The sequence below is a fragment of the Pseudophryne corroboree genome, chromosome 2 (assembly GCF_028390025.1).
Source record: "Pseudophryne corroboree isolate aPseCor3 chromosome 2, aPseCor3.hap2, whole genome shotgun sequence".
NCBI lineage: Eukaryota > Metazoa > Chordata > Amphibia > Anura > Myobatrachidae > Pseudophryne > Pseudophryne corroboree.
The window spans coordinates 950,008,531-950,033,388 of NC_086445.1; the positions used below are offsets into that span (position 1 = coordinate 950,008,531).

The 24,858-nt window shown below is 46.0% G+C and overlaps 1 protein-coding gene across 2 annotated transcripts in view; it reads right to left on the bottom strand.

Annotated features, from left to right (window-relative positions):
* The window catches only part of CADM2 (cell adhesion molecule 2), a 336,165-nt gene that overhangs the window by 240,039 nt on the left and 71,268 nt on the right, over positions 1–24,858 (bottom strand). For both annotated transcript variants that reach the window (XM_063956308.1, XM_063956307.1), the window contains exon 4: positions 21,296–21,386. In XM_063956308.1, coding sequence (XP_063812378.1) covers positions 21,296–21,386 — 91 coding nt within the window. The remainder of the gene's footprint in view (positions 1–21,295; positions 21,387–24,858) is intronic.

Below are 24,858 nucleotides of genomic sequence, written 5' to 3' on the forward strand. Positions count from 1 at the left end.
AGGTCAACATGGAAAAAGGTCGACATGCTTTTTTTTTTTACCTTTTTTGGTGTCCTTGTCTGCGTGATTTGGGCAGTTGAGGATTATTAAAGTAAGAAAAGGAGAAGCACATGAGGGAAGAGGGCCCTGCTCGTGAGAGCTTACATTCTAAGGGGAGGGGTAGACAGACAGGGGTGACACAGATGGGGTACATAGAGAGCGTGGAACAGAGGGTTAGGATGAGATTTGGCTGGGTTTGGTAAATAAATGGGTCTTAAGAGCCCGTTTGAAGTTTTGTAGAGAGGTGGAGAGTCTGAAGGGGAGAGGTAAAGAATTCCAGGTGTGGAAAAGTTCAAAAGATGTAAACATTTTCAAAAACACATTTCAGCCTTTTTCCATGTAGATCTAGTGACCACGTCAACCTAATGACTGTCGACCTAAGTGTTGTCGACCTAATGACCGTATCCCCTGAAGATAAAAAACATACAGTAGAGCACAAGTAATGATTTATAAAATAAAACTGTGATAAATGCACATGTTAAAAGTTATTCCTTGGTAAAGCCAAGAAGCCTTTTTATAAACTCTTTAGCTAATTTGATCACTTGCTGACATTACTTTGTTTCTGTATAATAGATAATAAAATACAGCAGCTCTCAGGAAATAATGTACAGTAACAGACAAGATTTTCTTTTTGAACTGACATTTCAGTGTAATTTCGTGAGGGATGTGTCATGTGCCCATACATCTTGCAAAATTGCTCAAAACTCCATCAGGTTGTATGGTGATGATTGGTGGACAGCAATTTTTAGATGTTACCATAAATTCTCAATTGGATTGACATTTGCGCCTTGACTAGGCCACTTCAGGGATATTAAGCTTTTTTCTGTAAAGTACCCCTAATATTGCTTTTGCATTATGGTCATTGTTATTCTGGAAGATAAATCTTCTTCCAAGTGATAGTGCTCTTGTAAACTGTAGAAGGTTTTCCTCCAAGATTAGCCTGTGCTTTGCTTAGTTCATCCGTATGCCTTGTAATCTCCTTTATCCAGTTCTAGCTGCATACAAGCATCCCAATAACATGATACTGCGTGACTGAAGAGATGGTGTTATCAATGTGCAGTGTTAGGTTTGCACCAAGCATAGTCGTTGAAGAGCATTTAGCATTGTGGCTTCCTCCACATGGTCTTGTCTCCCACACATCTTACTCCTTGCCACTCTGCCATATACAGTAGCCTTGATGTCATACACCACAGGACTATGGCAAGTAAAGAGTTAGATGCTGCTGTCTACTAGGACTTAGGCTTGCTGATCCATCCTTACTGTTTCCAGAGTCTGCAGAGGCAACTGTACAGTGGTGGTCATTCCGAGTTGTTCGCTCGGTAATTTTCTTCGCATCGCAGCGATTTTCCACTAATTGCGCATGCGCAATGTTCGCACTGCGACTGCGCCAAGTAAATTTGCTATGCAGTTAGGAATTTTACTCACGGCATTACGAGGTTTTTTCTTCGTTCTGGTGATCGTAATGTGATTGACAGGAAGTGGATGTTTCTGGTCGGAAACTGGCCGTTTTATGGGTGTGTGTGAAAAAACGCTGCCGTTTCTAGGAAAAACGCGGGAGTGTCTGAAGAAACGGGGGAGTGTCTGGGCGAACGCTGGGTGTGTTTGTGACGTCAAACCAGGAACGAAACTGACTGAACTGATCGCAGTTGCCGAGTAAGTGTGGAGCTACTCAGACAGAAACTGCTAAGAAGTGTCTATTCGCAATTCTGCTAATCTTTCGTTCGCAAGATTCACTGCCAGTAGGCAGAGGCTTAGCGTGTGCAAAGCTGCTAAAAGCAGCTTGCGAGCGAACAACTCGGAATGAGGGCCAGTGTCCTTCATATAGGAGAAGGGTTGAGGGTCTCCTTGATGCTTACAGTATATATTTCTGTCGTGTGATCTCTGATGTCACTGGAGGTAGGATGTTCTGTCGGCAGTCTAGTAAACTCCAAAACTCTACTTTGGCTGCAGAAGATGCCAGAGTATTAGGCTTCACACCCTTAGTTTCCATTATCATTAATGTGCTTTCGGTATATGACCTTTGGCATCATTCTTTTCTGAACTCTTTGACCTCCGGTTGTTACCTGACCTTCCTGCTGATTTTTACCTTGGCTTTGACTATATTGCTCCATTACCAGACTGTGCTTAATCACTATTCTCATCTATCATGCTTTAAACTAAGGCAGGAGGTCTTGACCTGCATGTAGGCTCAGTTAAGCCTACACCTCCTTGTAGGGGTATCTGGTGAACACCATCAGTACTGTACATTAGACTTCATGCCCCTGTTATGGACTGTGTCCATCAGTTGAAGACCACACTTTAGTTGCCACTGGCTTCTTGTTGGCCACTGTTATTACAGCTCTTCTTACCTGGGCACTCTATTTTGGTGGATAGCCTTTTCTAGGCTGATTCACAGTTATATATTCTCTCCCTTTTTTGGGAAATTTCTGTTAATTTCATCATGGTTCCATGTTGTGAATACCTTTTATAGTTCAGTTTAAAATTCTGCCTGTTTTATAAGTGTTTTTGCTGCTTTTGGTTGCCTTGGTGATAGGTCACTGGGCAATGTTATTTTGTGCGGCAGATCCAGTGGAGCACAAGATTCTGCCATCTTCCCTTGTGACAGCACTGTAAGTGCTCTGAGCACTAGAGACTCTGGCACAGTGCCAGAGTCTACAGTGCATGTGCAGGTCTACGGAAAAAATGGGTGCTGCGTCACTTTCGAGGACACCTGCGCAAGCGCTGTTGTCTCTGGCACTGTGCCATAGTCTCTAGTGCTCAGAGCACTAATAGCGCTACCAGCTATGGAAGAGGAGGAGATCCACACGTGGAGACTGCACATGGGTCCACTCCTCTGTAGTTACGCCACTGAGCATACAGAAACCTCCCTCTGAAAATCCTGGGTTTTCCTGTGAATATGTAAATCCCATTATCCATTAAGCCATCTTCTTAGTTTATCCTTTGTCTACTTTCTCTAAAACATTGTACAGTCCATAACATCTAATACAGTACCTCAAAAGTCATAAACAAAAGTATACAGAGATCCTCTTGTACTAAACAGTGAAGGGGAGATGTACTAAGAAGTGATAAAAGTAAAGTGAGCCAGTAGAGAAGTTGCCCATGGCAACCAATCAGCATCTCTGTATGCTTTTTTAGTATGCAAATGATAAATGTTACGTCAATGCTGATTGGTTGTCACGATAAACTTCTCCACCAACTCACTTCTCCACTTTTATCACTGCTTAGTACATTTCCCCCTAAATCACTAAAAAATGCTAAATGATAAGAAAGTGTTAAAAAATATTGAAAGAAAGTGTGATGCAAAATAAATACAGCTCCTACTTACAAAACAGGAACTGATAACTTGCAAACACATATTTAAAAAAAAAAATAATTAGAGGCTAACACCTAGAAAATGAGAATTATTATTATCATTACGATTTTTTTGTAAACCATTGTCGTTACATAAACTCTTTTAAGAAAATATACTATAAATTAAATGTTACCTATTGTCATGCTTTCACATTGTACTATACATTTAATTGCTTCTCAAAATGTAACATTTACAAATACATAGGTTAACACAGGTCAATCTGTGCTTTGTTCAACATTGTTTATATAATGCATGTTAGCCTTCCTATTAATCAGAAAAAAATCATATTAACCAATCAGGAAGCCAAGTATGTGTCACATGGGATAATGTTACTTTAACTTTGTGCCTGTTAAGTGACCCCACTCTAAATTATGATATATCCTCCAATAAAATTATTTGCAATGCTCTTTTGCTGCATTTTGGTGAGGAAAAAACATATTTTTAATACTTACCTGACCTATTTATGTTTGAGCATACTGTATATGTATCAATTCAATTTAGAAAGACAACGTTTACGTTCCTGACCTTCTTTCTTACCCACAATACCACGTGGCAGGTAGCTGCAACTACTGTTAATTTTTGTTGTTTATTTTATTTTTTATTTTACGGTGAGTCTCTGCTAAACGTATAGATGTTAGTGCTGCAGGAAAGTCAATGCTTTTTTTTTTGTAGTTTTCAACCATACTTATAGATAATCAATCTGGTACTATAGAACACATCCCTTATCTACATAATAATTAAGGCCAGGCTTGGCCAACTTGTGGCTCTCCAGCTGCTGTGAAATCACACATCCCAGCATGCTCTGCCACAGTTTTAGCATTCCATAATGGCAAAACTGTGGCAGGGCATGCTGGGAGGTGTAGTTTTGCAACAGCTGGAGAGTTACAGGTTGGCCAGGCCTTATCAAGGGTGTTCTGTCCTGTCTCTGCGTTGTGAGATCCTGTGCATGCACAGAGGAGCTGGCCGGGAAGGAGACACAGCGCGTCAGCACTGAGGTAACGCACTGTTAGCTCAGGGGGACATCACCGGCGGGGGGAGCTTCGACAGACAAGATGTTAATGAGGTGAAGGAGGAAGTGTTATAGCAGCACGATGTGTGCCGCTATAATACATTTAACTGCTAGTGCTAAATATTTGGAGAGATAACTGTAAATAAAAAATAAAAAAAATATTAGGAAAGAGTCCATAATAGATTGTGGGATGAAATTTGTTCTTTTCATTGAACAATATTTGATATTTCATTTCATATTTAAAAAAAATAAGATTTTAAACCTACCGGTAAATCTTTTTCTCCTAGTCCGTAGAGGATGCTGGGGACTCCGTAAGGACCATGGGGTATAGACGGGCTCCGCAGGACACATGGGCACTCTAAAGACTTTAGAATGGGTGTGCACTGGCTCCTCCCTCTATGCCCCTCCTCCAGACCTCAGTTAGAGAAACTGTGCCCAGAGGAGACGGACAGTACGAGTAAAGGATTTTTGTTAATCTAAGGGCAAGATTCATACCAGCCCACACCATCCACACCGTATAACATGGAATATACGAACCAGTTAACAGTATGAAACAAACCAGCATCAGCCAAAGACTGATCAAAACTGTAACATAACCCTTATGTAAGCCAAAACTATATACAAGTCTTGCAGAATTTATTCCGCACAGGGACGGGCGCCCAGCATCCTCTACGGACTAGGAGAAAAAGATTTACCGGTAGGTTTAAAATCTTATTTTCTCTTACGTCCTAGAGGATGCTGAGGACTCCGTAAGGACCATGGGGATTATACCAAAGCTCCAGACCGGGCGGGAGAGTGCGGATGACTCTGCAGCACCGATTGAGCAAACATGAGGTCCTCCTTAGCCAAGGTATAAAACTTGTAGAATTTAGCAAAAGTGTTTGAACCCGACCAAGTAGCCGCTCGGCAAAGTTGCAATGCTAAGACACCTCAGGCAGCCACCCAAGAAGAGCCCACCTTCCTAGCGGAAAGGGCCTTTACCGAATTTGGTACCGGCAATCCAGCCATAGAATGTGTTACAGATCCAGCGGGCAATAGTCTGCTTAGAAGCAGGAGCGCCAACCTTGTTGGCTGCATACAGGACAAACAGTGACTCTGTTTTCCTAATCCGAACCGTCCTGGCTACATAAACTTTTAAGGCCCTGACTACATCAAGAGACTTGGAATCCTCCAATCCCCCGTAGCCACAGGAACCACAATAGGTTGGTTCATATGAAACCACCTTAGGCAGAAATGAATGACGAGTCCTCAACTCCGCTCTATCCACATGGATAATCAGATAGGGGCTTTTGTGAGACAAAGCCGCCAATTCAGACACCCGCCTCGCAGATGCCAAGGCTAACAACATGACCACTTTCCAAGTGAGAAATTTCAACTCAACTGTTTGAAAAGGTACAAACCAGTGTGACTTAAGGAACTGTAACACCACGTTAAGGTCCCATGGTGCCACTGGGGGCACAAAAGGAGGCAGGATGTGCAGCACTCCCTTTACAAAAGTCTGGACTTCTGGGAGAGAAGCCAATTCCTTCTGAAAGAATATAGATAGGGCCGAAATCTGTACCTTAATGGAGCCTAACTTCAGGCCCATAACCACTCCTGTCTGTCAAAAGTGGAGAAAACGGCCCAGGTGGAAATCTTCCGTAGGAGCATTCTTGGCTTCACACCAAGAAACATACTTCCTCCAGATACGGTGATAATGTTTCGCTGTCACCTCCTTCCTAGCCCTTATCAGAGTAGGGATGACTTCCTCCGGAATACCTTTTCCAGCTAGGATTCGGTGTAAAGCCGCCATGCCGTCAAACGTAACCACGGTAAGTCTTGGAACACGCAGGGCCCCTGCTGCAACAGGTCATCCCTGAGAGGAAGAGGCCATGGATCTTCTGTGAGCATCTCCTGAAGATCTGAATACCAGGCCCTTCGAGGCCAATCTGGAACAATGAGTATTGTCTGCACTCTTTTTATTCTTATGATTCTCAATATTTTGGAGATGAGAGGAAGAGGAGGGAATACATAGACCAACTGAAACACCCATGGTGTCACCAGGGCATCTACCGCTACTGCCTGAGGGTCCCTTGACCTGGGACAATACCTCCGAAGCTTCTTGTTGAGGCGTGATGCCATCATGTCTATTTGAGGAAGTCCCCAAATACTTGTTATCTCTGCAAAAACTTCTTGATGAAGTCCCCACTCTCCTGGATGGAGATCGTGTTTGCTGAGGAAGTCTGCTTCCCAGTTGTCCACTCCCAGAATGAAGACTGCTGACAGAGCGCTTAAGTGATTTTCCGCCCAGCACAGAATCCGTGTGGCTTCCGCCATTGCCACTCTGCTCTTTGTCCCGCCTTGGCGGTCTACATGAGCCACGGCTGTGACGTCGTCTGATTGAATCAGAACCGGTAGTTCACGAAGAAGATTCTCCGCTTGTCGTAGGCCGTTGTATATGGCCCTTAATTCCAGTATGTTGATGTGCAGACAAGCCTCCTGGCTTGACCATGTTCACTGAAAATTTCTTCCTTGTGTGACTGCTCCCCATCCTCGGAGGCTCACGTCTGTGGCCACCAGAACCCAGTCTTGAATGCCGAACCTGCGACCCTCTAGAAGATGAGCACTCTGCAGCCACCACAGGAGAGACACCCTGGCCCTGGGGGACAGGCTTATTTTCTGAGGAATTTGAAGATGGGACCCGGACCACTTGTCCAGAAGGTCCCACTGAAATGTCCTCGCATGAAACATGCCAAAAGGGATGGCCTCGCAGATTGCCACCATTTTTCCCAGTACTCGAGTGCATTGATGGACTGACACTCTTTTCGGTTTTAACAGGTCTCTGACCATGTTCTGGAGTTCCTGGGCTTTTTCCATCGGGAGAAAAACCCTCTTTTGTTCCGTGTCCAGAATCATGCCTAAGAAAGATAGCCGAGTCGTTGGAACCAACTGTGACTTTGGTAGATTTAGAATCCAGCCATGTTGCTGCAGCACTCTCAGGAAGAGTGACACGCTTTTCAGCAACTGATCTCTCGATCTCGCTTTTATCAGGAGATCGTCCAAGTACGGGATAATTGTAACTCCCTGCCTGCGCAGGAGCACCATAATTTCCGCCATTACCTTGGTGAAAATCCTCGGGGCCGTGGAAAGCCCAAACGCCAATGTCTGAAACTGGTAATGACAGTCCTGTACAGCGAATCTCAGGTACGCCTGATGAGGGGGATATATGGGGACGTGAAGGTATGCATCCTTTATGTCTAGTGACACCATAAAATCCCCCCCTTCCAGGCTGGAGATAATTGCCCGGAGTGATTCCATCTTGAATTTGAACTTTTTCAAGTATAGGTTTAGGGATTTTAAATTCAGAATGGGTCTGACCGAGCCATCCGGTTTCGGAACCACAAATAGGGTTGAATAGTACCCCTTCCCCTGTTGAACTAGGGGAACCTCGACAACCACTTGTTGTTGACACAGTTTTTGGATTGCAGCTAAAACTATCTCCCTTTCTGGGGAAGAAGCTGGTAAAGCCGATTTGAAAAACCGGCGAGGAGGCACGTCTTCGAATTCCAGCTTGTAGCCTTGGGATACAATTTCCATTGCCCAAGGATCCACGTCTGACTGAACCCAGACGTGGCTGAAGAGTCGAAGACGTGCCCCCACCGGCGCGGTCTCCCTCAGAGGAGCCCCAGCATCATGCGGTGGATTTAGTAGAAGCCGGGGAGGACTTCTGCTCCTGGGTACTAGCCGTAGCGGGCATTCTTTTCCCTCTACCCTTACCTCTGGCGAGGAAGGAAGAGCCTCGACCTCTTCTAGACTTTTGCGACTGAAAGGACTGCATCTGATATTGTGGTGCTTTCTTTTGCTGTGGGGGAACATAAGGTAAAAAAGCAGATTTACCCGCGGTAGCTGTGGAAACCAGGTCCGCGAGACCTTCCCCAAATAAAACCTCACCCTTGTAAGGCAAAACTTCCATATGCCTCTTTGAGTCGGCATCACCCGTCCATTGGCGGGTCCACAGGGCTCGCCTAGCCGAAATCGCCATGGGGTTGGCTCTCGAACCCAGCAGCCCAACGTCTCTCTGAGCGTCTCTCATATATAAGACTGCGTCTCTAATGTGAGCTAAGGTCAATAAAATGGTAACCCTATCTAGGATATCAATGTCAGCTGACAAGGTATCTACCCAAGCTGCTACAGCGCTACAAACCCAAGCCAACGCTATTTCCGGTCTGAGCAAGGCACCCGTATGTGTATAAATTGATTTTAAGGTAGTCTCCTGTCTGCGATCAGCAGGATCCTTGAGGGTTGCCGTGTCTGGGGATGGTAGCGCCACCTTTTTGGACAAGCGCGTTAAAGCCTTGTCCACCTTGGGTGAGGATTCCCACCGTTACCTGTCCTGTGCCGGGAAAGGATACGCCATAAGAATTCTCTTGGGAATCTGCAGTTTCTTGTCTGGAGTTTCCCAAGCTTTTTCAAATAACTCATTCAGCTCATGAGATGGGGGAAAAGTTACCTCAGGTTTCTTTTCCTTAAACATGCATACCCTCGTGTCAGGGACAGAGGGGTCATCTGTGATATGCAAAACATATTTTATTGCAATAATCATATAATGAATACTTTTGGCCACCCTTGGGTGTAACCTCGCATCATCGTAGTCGACACTGGAGTCAGAATCCGTGTCGGTATCAGTGTCTGCTACTTGGGACAGTGGACGTTTCTGAGACCCAGAAGGGCCCTGTGACACAGTCAAAGCCATGGATTGACTCCCTGTTTTATCCTTGGACTCCGCTTTGTCCAATCTCTTATGTAATAAAGACACATTTGCATTTAAAACATTCCACATATCCAACCAATCAGGTGTCGGCATTGCCGACGGAGACACCACAATCATCTGCTCCACCTCCTCCCTAGATAAGCCTTCCGCTTCAGACATGCCGACACACGCATACCGACACCCCCACACACTCAGGGATATATCTATATGGAGACAGTCCCCCAATAAGGCCCTTTGGAGAGACAAATATAGAGTATGCCAGCACACACCCAGCGCCACCGGACACTGGAATAAAATCCCAGCTAGTACAGCGCTTTTATAGAAATATATATATACAATTACACTCACTGCGCCAATTAATGTGCCCCCCCCCCCTCTGTTTTCATCTCTGTAACCGTGTTCAGCAGGGGAGAGTCCGGGGAGCCAGCTTCTCTACAGGATGCTGTGGAGAAAATGGCGCTGGTTAGTGCTGGAGGATCAAGCTCCACCCCCTCAGTGGCGGGCTTCGGTCCCACTCAAATTATTAATACTGGCGGGGATTTTTAATATACCGCCTCCGCAGTATATAATCTATATGCCAGTGTCCCTTGAGGTTTATATTGCTGCCCAGGGTGCCCCCCCTGCGCCCTGCACCCGTACAGTGTCCGCTGTGTGTGTATGTGTGGGAGCAATGGCGCGCAGCATTACCACTGCGCGTTACCTCAGTGAAGATCTGAAGTCTTCTGCCGCCTTTGAAGTCTTCTTTTCTTCTCAATACTCACCCGGCTTCTATCTTCCGGCTCTGTGAGGAAGACGGTGGCGCGGCTCCGGGATGAACGGCGAGGGTGAGACCTGCGTCCGACCCTCTGGAGCTAATGGTGTCCAGTAGCCTAAGAAGCAGAGCCTATTATTTAAGTGGGTCTGCTTCTCTCCCCTCAGTCCCACGATGCAGGGAGCCTGTTGCCAGCAGTGCTCCCTGAAAATAAAAAACCTAACAAAAAGTATTTTTCAGAGAAACTCAGTAGAGCTCCCCTGCAGTGCACCCAGTCTCCTCTGGGCACAGGATCTAACTGAGGTCTGGAGGAGGGGCATAGAGGGAGGAGCCAGTGCACACCCATTGTAAAGTCTTTAGAGTGCCCATGTCTCCTGCGGAGCCCGTCTATACCCCATGGTCCTTACGGAGTCCCCAGCATCCTCTAGGACGTAAGAGAAACATAGAGTAGGTGCTAATGCAGCCTTGCACACAACTCCTCAGCTTCACTGTGAACATGGATACTGTATACAGTAAATATGGATAGGCATCCATGTTCCGGTATGTACACATCTAAGTGACCGCACCGTTCCTATCAATATGCCTGGTCTCATAGCTGTCATCATTATCAACTAGCGCCTGTATCTTGGTGCACAAGTTCCATTTGAAATTAGGCAACTCTATGTGTACACACAAAAATGCATAGCCTGCAGCTGCACTTACAAACCCATGCCACCCCATTGCCACCCAGTTACACCTCTTCAGCCACCAGTTTTTCGGAGAACATTTGCCACAGTTGCGCATGACCGGCAAAAAAATCAAAGGATCTGTCTGTAAAATGGACTTGAATGTATATAATAGAAATTAGAAAGCAAGTGCAACATATTTGGGGAAGCAGTCAGGATCTCGGCTGATGGTATCCCAGAAGTCAGAATACCGACTCCGGAATACCGACCCTATTCTGAATGCCGAAATTGGCATGCAGAATGGGTACACCATCCTGGCACTAGGATGCCGACAGCTGGAAGAGGCCAAGGCGTAAGGCAGGTACGCCATGGGAGGGGGGAGGTTTGGTTTAGGCTGCGGGGGGGGGGGGGGCAGGGGACAGTTAGGGTTAGGCAGCGTCCCGGGGGGATTAAGGTTAGGCTGTGGGGAGCAGGGGTTAGGCACCTCCCTCGGAGGTTTAGGATTAGGCTGCGAAGGGGTGGGTTAGGTTTAGGCAGTGGGGACAGGGGGTTAGTTTTAGGCACCTACAGGGGGGTGATTAGGATTAGGCACCAAGGGGAGAGGTTATGGTTAGGCTGTGGGGAGGGAGGGTTAGGGGCTGTGGAGAGGGGAGAACCCCTCTTACTCACCCCTGTCGGCTTCGCTACAATCGGTATTCCGGCATCGGTATTTTGAGCGCCAGGATGCCCTAAGTCGGTAACTCATACTGCTCCCCATATTTGTATCTGTAGATCTGATCTATAGAAGGCATTCTGAGGAACCTCATCATGTGCTTGCCTAAGATATGTAATGTGTGGACAATATCCAATATACTTAGCAGCATCACTACACAATGGCACTAATGCTTGTTGACACTGGCTTCAATTAATTCCTCTGTTCCATTCCTGACACTTGAAAAGAGGAGAGATGGAATCTCTTACAGAAATCATAAATCCCTACGGAGAGACGGTGGCACAGTGCTCACAGACATCCGACAAGGGAGCATGACAGAGCAGGGATGACAGAAAGTAGAGCATGCCTTTCTTTCATCTGAATGCTGGTGAAATGGTCATGTCCTCTGCAGCGACATCTCTCCATAGAGATCAATGATCTCTATGTGAGACTCAGACTTTCCTCCATTCAGCTGTCAAAAATGGAAGGAAGGAAGGAAAGACGGATATTATTAACACCCATATGTACACAAGCCTTACTCTACTTGGATCTGCTGGAAAGTTCATTATTTATAGTCCTGACATTGCTACAGTACATCTACCAGGCTGATTGTCTCTCGATCGCAATACTAGACACTCTATAATAAACTCACAGCCAGGCAATGGGCATTCTCCCTATACTGTCTAAGCACAAGTACATTTATATTGGCCCATTTATTGTATGGTACATTTCATCCTTTTTCGTTTTTAATGCTTTTGCCTCAATCTGTTAGAATTTTGGAATGTAGAAAAGAATTACACTTACTCGGTTTATAAACAGATGGAAGAGCAATGATAATTATAACATGACAATGCAGATGCATAAGCACAAGTTTGTCACAGGAAGAAAAATGACAATTTCAAGGAAGAAGCATTGCAGAACATAGGCAATTCTTTTTTTTAACTGTCAGAATAAATTTATATTATACAGGTATGGTGCCGGAATGTACAGGAAACCTCATGTGTTCTTTTGCCTCTTCAAACTTCAAGCTGTGGTCTATTCTATTGCTGATTTGTATTCAACACACTCAGTCAAAATTTAATTATTGTAAATCTGCATTAAAACATATATCAATTGGGACCAACCTTTTACATTTTCTCTCAATCAGAAGTTAAGCCTTGGAGGCTGAACATAATTATGAAAAAGTTGCATTAATATTTCAAAATAAGTGAAATGTCAACATTTTTCGAAATGCCTTTAAAAAAACATCCTAGAGGAAGGGCAATTACACACAGTTTGTAGGAACATGACAGCCAGAGTTTAATTTCCCAGATGTCGCTCATTTCTAACGGAATTCTGGTAAAACTGTCCGAATAATTATGAAACATTAGCAAAGTTCTACATTTGAAATTGAAAAGGAGGAAGCTGAGAACTTTTTCTTTTTTTCCAGATATTTTTATTATATTTTTAATTTTTCCATTTGAAAATTGTGATATTAACTGAGAAGTAGCATGACTGTTCCCTGGGGCAGGATTGTCAGGGCTAAAACACACTACACGGTTGTTGCCGGCCGGGAAAAAGCCGGACGGCTTTTTCCCGTGCCGGCATTGTAGTTAACAGTGTGAGGGGTAGGGTCCCTTCACACTGCACGGCCCCGGCCCGGCTGCCGGGTTGCAGCCGGGTCTCACCACTGGAAGGTCCGGCGGCCGGGCGGCCGCCGGGCCGTCCTTGGAGCCAGTGAACCGTGTGTGTGAAGGGGAGCTTTCACACACAACGGTTTCTTCTGCAGCCGTGTCTGATGCTGCGCATGCGCACAGCATCACACACGGCTCAAAGCCGTCCTGTGTGACAGACACTGCCGGTTTCTCCCGGATGGCAAAAAGCCGGACAAACTTTGTCCGGCTTTTTGCCATCCGGGGAAAACCGGAGTGTGTGTTACAGCCCTAACCGTAACATAAAACCGTTGGTGCTGTCTTCTGCTGATATTCTAATGCTGTTGAAAACATTACAGTTCAATTGATCCCAGAAAGTTGGGACAATTTAAAAAAATATATACATAGATCGCCGATGTCACCGTGAAGGGCTGATCTGCTATAGCCACTTAGCAATAAAATGCTTCAAGAGCCTGAAGATGACTTTATCACAAGTACAAAAAAAAAGTAAAAATAAAAATATATGACAACTATCCTGTTTGTCACATGTAAGGTGCAAATGTACAATAATATTGGATAGGGAGCCTATCATCAAAATATTCATATAATTTGTATAGACACATCTGTTCTAATATATACAGTATCTATACATGTATATTTAGATAGTTTTGTTTCTAGGTGTTTTTGTTTGTTACTTAGACCTATTTATTTACTAACTATTTATAGATAATGCTAAGATACTGTAAGCACTATTGGGGTATTATGCGTTGGAATGGACATCAAATGATTCACCATTGATGGTGCCATCAGTACTATTCACTGATGGCAGGAAACCATTAACAGAAAACCATGGATAGTTTGAACCATTGGTGGGAAGCACAAGTGCCTACATGTGACCATGGCAGGCCAATCAGAGATAGAGGGCAAGGAGAAGAGACACTGTACCTCATGGGAAGGCAGGACAAATTGATGTGTAGCGTGAAAAAACTGTTACAGTGTCACCATCAGAACTCACCCATTGGTGGTAGAACATCGAACATCAGAAGCAAGCCATTGACGTTTACTAAACATTGATGGTGATGTAAATCCCTAATTATGAGAATAATAGAGCAATTGAGATGCTGAAGCCACCTCCTGTGTGTGTATTAACAAAAAGGAATACAGGTCTTCTAGTATGTAAGACAATTGGGCAGCGCTCTGAAAAAATAGAAAATACTTTTCATCTTATATATATAATTCATTGGTCTGTTTGCTTGTCTGTCTGGTTATGCATTTGGACACTCCTGCACAAACTTGGATGAAACCAACATAAGGTTGTCAAGTTGGATCCTGGCCAGGTTTCATAGGGGTTGGGGTTCCGGTCGGTCAGAGGGAGCCTGTTCTGGGTCTTTCATTGGGTGGATTTGGAAGAAAATGTCACAGAGTGGTAACATTGGAACACAGACGACATTCTGGGGGGTTAGGGTCCCAGTCAGACCTCCCGTTTGTGTACGCCGACCAGAACTGTGACCCTGGGAGCAAGTTCTGGGCCTTCCAATAGATGGATTTGGAAATAACATCACAGAGTAGAAACATTGGATCACATACGACATACTAGGGGGTTGAGGTCCTAGTTGGTGTACGCTGGGCTGAACTTTGACACAGGGAGCCTGTTGTGGACTTTACACTGGATGGATTTGGATGAACTGTAATAACTGACAGAAATAACCATAATTCAATGACCTAAAATAACCGACTAAAAAATAACCATAAATCAATTAACTAAAATAACTGACAGATATGGAGATAGGAAGACAAAAAATGTTGTGTATCCAAAAGACTTGGAATAGCAACATTGATAACAGAAGAAAAACTTTAAACCCATCTCACAATGGAAAAATGATTATAAAACTGAACAGAAAGAAAAGTTGGGGATCAGGACTACCGGCAACACCCCAAAAATGACACTGGGCAGCCACCTCATGGGTGTGTTGAAAGAGCTACTAAGCTACTAAATATTTTTAACATGTTGACAGTTACATCCAGCTCACTGATAACTTAATAGATGGAAAATGTAAACCCATGCAATGGGTAATCAATATATTGTATGCAAGTGATGCTAATATATACTGTACAATTATGTGAGTAATAATCTCCTATATATTTGACCGGATCTCTGACTTTGTGACTCATTTGCTAACGCTGGGTGGAGTTACAACGCTGGGCGGAGTCAAGTCACAGGTCTGGCCAAATATATAGGAGAAGAATAGGAGAGAATAGGAGAACACATAACAGTACATCGTGATAACAGTACATACATAGTGAGCGCAGGAGAGATATCAGCAGCAGCGGCAGCAGGTTAAGGCTCCATACAAGCACCGCCCCCAGCCACCATCCATTGGACACATGGCTGAAGGGTGAGCTGTGATTGGCCGCCAGTGCAACTAGCACATGGGTCCCCGCTCACACATGGAGACGTTGCCAGACACTATGATGCCTAGAGACGGAAAGTCCGGTAAGTTGCCCGTGCGCTCCATCCGTGCAACTAGCAGCGCAATGATTGCCTCCAGCTGGGTCCCCGCTCACATAGGGATACGCTGCCAGACACTATGATGCCAGGCGCCGGAGAGTCCGGTAAGTTGCCCGTGTGCTCCGTCCCCTAGCACTGAGCCCCTCTCCGTACCCGTCCCTGCTATATGGAGGGAGTTGGGGATGCTCTGTACCACAGGGGCAGCAGCAGTAGCTCCATCCCACCCACAGCACACCCACGGGCAGCCAATCAAAGTGCACCCTTCAGCCATGTGTCCAATGGCTGGCGGCTGGGGGTGGTGCTTGTATGGAGCCTTACCCTGCTGCCACTGCTGCTGTCTCTCCTGCACTCACTGTGTATGTACTGTTATCACGATGTACTGTTATGTGTTCTCCTATTCTCTACTATGCTTCAGCTAAATATTTGGCCAGTGTGTTCTCCTATTCTCTCCTACTTATCTGCCGTCAAATTCTATGTTTCTATGTTTCTATGTTTCTCCTATATATTTGGCCAGATCTGTGACTTGACTCTGCCCAGCATTGTGACTCGACCCAGCTTTAGCAAATGAGTCACAAAGTCACAGATCTGGTCTAATATATAGGAGATACCTACCTCCATCCCACCCACAGCACACCCACGGGTGCTCCTACACCACCTACGGACACCCTCCACCATCCACCGCACCCCCGCACCTACGCTTTCCCCACCCAATGAACCCCAGCTCCTCACCCGCCCTCGGCACCACCGGACCTCCAACACCACCCACAAGCGCACTAGCCCCTTACCCACCCACAACGCCTCCGGAACCCCTCCCACATCCACGAAAGCTCTGCACTGGCCCCTCCCCCAAACCCAGCACCTCCAACACTACCCCACCCACAGCGCATCCAGACCCCATCCACCACCTCCACTCCTCCGACCCTCCCCCACCCACACCACCTCCTGACCCCTTTCCCTTCTGCACCCCCCCCCCCTGGCATCCGCCCCCCCTCCTCTACCCACAACATCTACAGACACCCTCCCCCATAAGCGGTCACCCCTGCACCTGCTATATTCTGTACATCGTGCCCTGCAGCCAGTGTTCACGCCCATAAAGGGCCTACGCCACCCTTAACCATCAAATGCACTTTCATCCTGCACTATTTACCCACTCACACAACTAGAAATGCAGCTAATACTCCATCTCCTATATATTTGGCAAGATCTGTGACTTTGTGATTAATTTTCAAATGCTGCCCAGAGACAGAATGCTGGCCGAAGTCACAGATCTACTGTGTCTAGCCCACCAACTCCTGCTGTGATCGCTGTGTGCTCTCCCTCCTACTCCTGCCTCCGTCCTCAGTGCTGATTGGTGCGTCCCACACCCGTGTGTGCAAACCACAGCCGCAGATCCTGGTATTGCTGTTGTGCTCTCCCCACCTCCCTCTTCCTCATGTCACCCCGCGCCCGTGCAAGAGAGGCAGCCTAGAGATATCCCTGTTTGTCCCCTTGCTCAGAGCATCCGCCGCCCACGCCTCCCATCTCTTGCTTTAACATTGCCCAAACTTTGCCATTCTTCCTAAATTATGTACACAAAACATATTATTAACACACTAGGTCATTCATCCTACCCTGCATCCGCTCTTCATGCTGTCACAAGGTCCTTAGCTCCCTTAACCATCGCACAGCCTTTCCACCTTAAATATGTAACCACTAATAACATTAGGGTTGAAGGTAATACTCCATATCATACAATTATTGGGCATCCAAAGGACGTGCAGTGGCTATGGGGGCGTAGCCCCTTCCGACGGCGTGAAGAGCGCCCGTAGGCCGCAATGAATCACCTAGTATCTGTATAAGTATTGAGTTCTGATGTTATAGTATATAAAGCTCTACTGTCTTAACATCAGAGATTGTTAGGAAAACGTGTAATATATAAAAAAATAACAAAGCTAAAAATTACTTATTTATATGCTTTGAATAATAGCTACCAAATTGTTGCTCTATTCATCACTTTTCCATCTTAGTTATGACAGGTGGTAATACACTGTATTATTATACTGTATACACTATATACCCAGATTTACCCCTTGCCTTTCCTATGTGAAACCATACTATCCCCACTGACAAAACATAACTTACCCTTCTCTAATAAAAAAATAAATAAAATAAACAGTATAGCAAAACAAAGTTTAAAAATATGATAATTAAGATGTTTCATTTCTTTATCGTAAAATGCATTTTATGTTCAGGGAGTTTGGAAAGTCCCTCTGCAGTGACTATGTGCTAAGCAGATCTCTCTGCAAAGGATGTTTGCTAAGTAATATGACTACATTAACATTCCTCTCTGGCATCCCACAGCAGCAGAAGAGATCTGCAGCCAGAGACATTGCTCACTGCAGAGGGACTTTCCGAACTCCCTGTATTGCAAAGACTAATGCAGCCCAGCACACAGCTACATAGATGGATATTAGCAGTGGCGTAAGTTCGTCCTAGACGCCCGGAGGCAATATAAATACAGGTGCCCCCCTATATAGAGGCAAAAAAATAAAATTTTATATATATATATATATATACACATACACACACACCACACCAATATTGATCCTGCAGGCTATATATATATAGGCAGAATGAGGGGTCATTGTATATATGAGGCGGGATGAGGCAGAATGGGGGTCATTGTATATATGACAAAAATGCAGATTTATTAAACGGGCATTGAAACGTTGCACTACTTCAATTGGTGTCAGTGTGCAAATCATTGGAGTGCCGCAACACCTCTATTTTGCTAAACTACTTTGCTGTGAGGGCACCCAATGTATTAGTCTATTATGTGGCTGTGCCAGACCCCTACCTCTATCTATATATACAAACATACATACAGTATACTGGCAGTGCACTTATACAGGGAGAAAGGGAGCATAGATGGATACCTTGTGTAGTGAAAGAAGGCTCTTCTCTCCTCCCCAATTACCGGAGGCAGAGCGCAATTAGGAAGTGGAATCCAAGGCAAGCGTGGTACCAGCTCTTAAACACCGCCTCGCATGTGTGTCCATCCATACCGTCCCCCCCTTCCCCACAGCAGCGGGGCAACGGTAGCAGCAGCTCCTCTCCTACCTCCCACAGCAGGCGCGCACCAGCGTACTCTCCTGGGGTTTGCGCTGTAGTGGCGGCTTACAGGAATGAGTCAGTTCAGTGACGTAACTAGAAATTTTTCTCCCCCAAGCCAAAAAATTATTTCCCCCCCCCCCCTCCATAATTGGCAGTATAGGGTGTGTGGCTTCGTTGGGATGGGCGTGGCTTACCATAAAGGGGCGTGACATTGCAGGAAAAGACTGCGTTATACCCCAGTTTTCCAACCTGCACGCCCAGACGGGAAAGAAAAATAATCCTGATTCATGCCCCTTACATTATTTGTAATTTTTCCTCCTTATAGTAATGCCCAGTATACATTATGCCACATACTGCAGTGGCCCTTAGATATTATGCCACACACAATAATGCACATGACACAATATGCACACACCATAATGCCCCAGACACATTATGCCACACACCGTAATGCCCCCGACACATTATGACAGGAATCGCAATGCCCGTTATACATTATGCTACACACTGCAATGCCCCTGATACATTATACCACACACCGTAATGCCTGTGACACATTATGACAGGAATCACAATGCCCATTATACATTATGCTACACACTGCAATGCCCTTGATACATTATAGCACATACAATGTCTTTGACACAGTATAACACACACCACAATGAGCCTGAGACATTATACCACATATCACAATGCCCGCGATATAGTATACCATACACCGTAATGCCCGACACATTATGACACACACCGCAATGTCCGTGATACATTATGCCACACACCGTAATGCCCATTACACATTAAGTTCTACAGTAAGGCTTCTAATTACTTTTAAATTACCTGCTCGTTGCCAGGGGTTTCATGCTCTTGGTTCCATGCACGGTGCCAGGGGTTTTCATGCTCAGGGTGTCATGCTTGTTGCCAGGGGTTTCATGCACTGGGTGTCATGCTCGTTGCCAGCGGTTCCATGCACGGTGCCAGGGGATTTCATGCTCAGGGTGTCATGCTCGTTGCCAGGGGGTTCATGCACTGGGTGTCATGCTCGTTGCTAGGGGGTAGTGCTTGTTGCTAGGGCCGTGCTCCCAGTGCCACATATGCCCCCAGTGCCAGATATTCCCCCACAGTGTCAGGTATATGCCTCCAGTGCCAGGTACATGCCCCCAGTGCCAAATATACCCCCCCTCCAGTGCCACATATGCCCCCTCAGTGCCTGCTCCCCCCAGTGCCAAATATTCCACCACAGTGCCACATATGCCCCCTCAGTGCCTACTCCCCCACAGTGCCAGCTATATGCCCCCAGTGCCTGATATTCCTCCACAGTGCCAGGCATATGCCCCCAGTGCCAGATATTCCCCCCACAGGGCCAGGTATATGCCCCCAGTGCCAGATCTTCCCCCACAGTGCCAGGTGTATGCCCCCAGTGCCAGATATTCCCCCACAGGGCCAGGTATATGCCCCCAGTGCCAGATCTTCCCCCCACAGTGCCAGGTATATGCCCCCAGTGCCAGATATTCCCCCACAGGGCCAGGTATATGCACCCAGTGCCAGGTATATGCCCCCAGTGCCAGATATTCCCCCACAGGGCCAGGTATATGCCCCCAGTGCCAGATCTTCCCCCACAGTGCCAGGTATATGCCCCCAGTGCCAAATATATCCCTCTCCCAAGTGCCACATATGCCCCCCGCCCCAGTGCCAGGTATATGCCCCCCAGTGCCAGGTATATGCCCCCCAGTGCCAGGTCTTCCCCCACAGTGCCAGGTATATGCCCCCCAGTGCCAGGTGTATGCCCCCCAGTGCCAGGTCTTCACCCCCAGTGCCAGGTATATGCCCCCCAGTGCCAGGTATATGCCCCCCAGTGCCAGGTCTTCCCCCACAGTGCCATGTATATGCCCCCCAGTGCCAGGTATATGCCCCCCAGTGCCAGGTCTTCCCCCCCAGTGCCAGGTATATGCCCCCCAGTGCCAGGTATATGCCCCCCAGTACCAGGTCTCCCCCCCCTCGTGCCAGGTATATGCCCCCCAGTGCCAGGTATATGCCCCCAGTGCCTGCCCCCCCCCCCCTTGTGTTGGAGGGACACGGAGCGCATAGAGCGTCTCTCCTGTGTCCCTCCCTGGCTCTCTCCCCCGGCTGGTCTAATACAGGAAGTGCCGGTTCGTGAGCCAATCAGAGCTCACGAACGGCACTTCCTGTATTAGACCGCCGGGGGAGAGAGCCAGGGAGGGACACAGGAGAGACGCTCTATGCGCTCCGTGTCCCTCCAACACAGCAGGGAGGGAGACCGCAGATTGACATGCGGACGCTCGTCCGCATGTCAATCTGTGTAAAGTCAGTGGGCGCTGCGAGGCGCCCTCTTCAGGTTAGGAGCCCGGCGGCAGCCGACTCCGCTGCCTCCGGGACTTCCGCCCCTGGATATTAGAAGCCAAAGAGGAGTTCTGTAGCCATCAATATGCAAAATATCTACAGTAAGTCAAGAGACTTGATACAGGTAACACAAATTCTAAATACTGTAATATACAGTAGAGCAGGCATTATTCCTTAAAATACACATAATGACCCAATTATAAACAATGATATCAAAACTATCAGTTTATGAAAGTATAATTGACATGAATGAGAATATCTGTTACTTGATATTAGTATATTAAAAATCACATTTAGAGTTATGTGCCCTATATAATATTTAGTATATGGTCATATGCCTTTAAGCTGTCACATAACTCCTCAGACTTATAACATCCTTATACAGTATTTCCCAGAGATGACTTTTGCCAGGTATAACGCACTGTGGAAGCAAACAGGACTTACAGAGGTTTTCCTTTGGACTCGCACGTCAGTATCAGTTGCTGGCCTTCCTGCGGTACTGGGGTGGAGGGCAGAATCTTTACAGTGGGAGTATCTGAAAATTAAAGAAATATTACAGTGTGAATTTTAAATATTAAATTTTCCGCAAATTTATTGAAATTGTTTACATTCTCCCATTGCCCATTATCTGTAATTTTATAATTTCATTAGTGTCCCCCACATCATTTCAAACAGCGCTGAATAAACACACGACTTGGGCTCACATTTGTAAACCTTGTCTGAAGATAGGACCATATGCCCCAAAACTTTTGAACGCCTCTGGGATTAAAAGTTATCATTATATACTGTATGAATATGATGACTTTGCTTGCATTCAGTTCCAGCTACCAACCAGTCACCGCCCAGGGGCAGCCATTATTTTATCTCCCCACTTCTAATATCATCTGTTCCAATCAGTTGAGGTTGCTGCACCTGGGCTGCAGCCAAACCCACACATTGTATGGGGGAGCCGATCAGTACATACAAACATATACATGTGATATTGTATGTAATATATGTGCCGAAGGATGGGAGACAGCACTATGCTTTCCTGTCTGCTTCTATAAGCCTGTCCCATGACTCCCACTGGCTCACAGGAGTCTGGAGCCGGGTTCATAGAAGATGTGAGACAAGCAGAGTGCTGTCTCCCGTCCTTCAGCATCCAGCAGGTCAGTGATACACATAGCGGCAGCTGCTAATCCCTGGGTAAGGCTGCCAGCACAAATGTTACATAATGATGTGTCACCTTACATCCTTGCTGCAGTCACGCTAAACAGCCCTTGAGGTTGCGCCATGCCGTGGCGGGACTCGGTAGCGCCAATCTTCTGTTTTTGCTTTTTTTTCTGTGAAAATGCGTCTTAGACACAAAGTAATGCACTGCAACAGGACGCACAAGCAGCTTCTGTTGATTAAAGTTATATGCAGTATGCCTATATTCTGTGTGTAATTGTGGCTCTATCTGCATCCGAAATGCCACGTTACAGTGCTTTCCAGCATTCTGAATGCAAATACAGTCACAGACACACACAAAATATAGGCATGCTGCATATCATTTTAATCAACAGAAGCTGCATGTGCGTTCTACTACAAAAGTTTGTGTCTAAGATGCATTATGCGGAAAAAATGCAAACAAAGATTATTGGTGCTACCGAGTCACATGGCACTTACGCTTTATGTGTTTCGCAACTTGTAGCGCACTGAGCTAAGATGTAAGAGGACACATCTGTACAACATCATATAATAATAATTTTATTTATATACCGCTCTTTCTCAAATTGGACTCAAGGTGCTTAACAGATAGAATGTACATAATACCATGGATCCAGGGGGAGGGCACTCGGGCCCGTGCCCCCCCTGTCATTTCTGACTTCTTTTTTCAAAAGGAGAACAGCAGCAGCACTACTGCTATTTATGTCAGTTGGATTTGATAAAAGAGCCGGTAGGCACTAGGACCCGCCGCGGCTCTAACAGCAAGTCCACGTGGTAAGCAATGGGGAGGCTGGAGCTGCAGCTCCAGCCTCCCCCTGCTCACACTGCAACCTACCTCCCCCACTGCCAGCCAGCCAGAGTCCAGCCCAGGCGCGGGATTCAAATGCCAGCATCGAGTAAGACTGTTACTTATGACGGCGCAGAAGGCTTCATTAGTCCTCACTGCACCGCACAATTTCCCAGCGCTTCCTCCTCCACTTCCTTTACCACCATGCTAGGTGCAGTCAACCTCAGCTCAGCTTTGAGAAGGCGGCCCGCGGGATTGTGACAGGGCTGTCCTGCAGATGTCTTATGCTGCTTGTTGGAGATCCAGCTGGCTGCTTCTGCTAATCAAAGACAGGCAGTTCATGTCCCGCAGTCTGTGTCTCACTGCAGTGCCCAAAACAAGGTATGCTGCACCTGCCACCACCAACTAAAAACTATAATAATTATATTGTGCTGGGGTGCCTTCCAAGCTACCATAACTAATGGAACAGGTGACCAACATTTCAAGGCCCAATCAGCCTTTTCATCAGGGTGAAACATTGGCAATAAACCAGGATGCGCTCCTACAGCCAATCATTACCTGGTGGTGTATTCCGTGAGGCTACGCCCCCTGTGATACCACACCCCTTATCTGGGAGCATGTGTGCCTTAGGTGCATGTAAATATAACTATTACCGTTCCCCTATCATGGTGCCCCCCCTTTCATTTTCTTCTGGATCCGCCCCTGCATAATACAGTACTGAAACAATGAAATACAGAAAAGTTTTTCATAAAATACAGAGAGCATGGAAATACAAAAGGGATATTAGTGAAAATCTTGAGTAAACAGGAAAGTCTTGAGTTTTGAAGTATTCTAGAGTGGGGGCCTCTCGAACTGTGCAGGGAAGTGAGTTCCATAGAGTTGGAGCTACATGGCTAAAAGCTCGACCCCCAGATGAATTACGGGAGATTCTAGGTACTGCTAAAAGTCCTTCATCTACAAATCGCAGAAATCAAGTGGGGCAGTATAGCATCAGAAGCTGCTTCAGGTACCTTGGGCCCTGGTCATGTAGTGCTTTGAAAGTCAGTAAGCCAATCTTAAAAATGATTTGTCATCTTACCGGCAGCCAAGTGGATGGAGTAGAGAATGGGTGTTATGTGGTGGAACGGGGCTGGTTTATTAACACCCTGGAAGCTGCGTTTTGTACCAGCTGTAAACGGTGCAATTCTATTGCTGGGAGATTATGGTAGAGGGCATTACAGTAGTCTAATCGAGAAGATACAAATGCATGTATGACTTTTGGCAAATCTTCAGAGCATGTTCAGTTGTTCAATGTTCACACAGATGATCTGATGCTGTGTCTTCTGACTCAGCAGCAGATCAGTGAAGCTAGCAGCGGCATCTAACACAAGACACCCCCTGCAGCCTTACCATATTATCACATAGCGTCTGCGTACAGAGAGACACAATGACTATGCGATCTGCGTCCATCTCTGAATCACGCCCAAAGTTCCACGCTCTGCCTTTATTTGACCATTTCTGGTTTTCAACACCTATGTGTACAGAATATTCAGACATCAGATATATTTATGCAAGAGTCTTATTGTATTCATCATTGTCCATCTCATTCACTTTGTACAGAACAGAGGACTATTGGAGCACAAAGAAAACTTGATGGATGAGGCAACAAGAGAGGTCATCAATCCTTACTGTAAATGTACAGTCTATGAGAGAGAGCACAAGGTTGGCACGTCATATTCTTCTGTCCCTCATCCTGCCTTTATTACACTTTTTCATGCGTGTGCACTCTTTCTTTACCATAAGGACCAATTCCAAATGTCCTTACAATGCTGTTTGTGCTATGGCAGGAGAAAGGATGTAATTCTGTACAGTACAGTACATGTTCTTGTGTCACAAATTATGGCAGCTTGTCATAATATAGTGACTAATATAATGTGCGTTGGAGTAATTACATTCTAATAATTACTTATATTGTGAATATGATTTCAAAATCTAAAGGAACTCAGCCAGAAACTGCTAGACACCCAATACTATTCTATACTGTATTTCACTT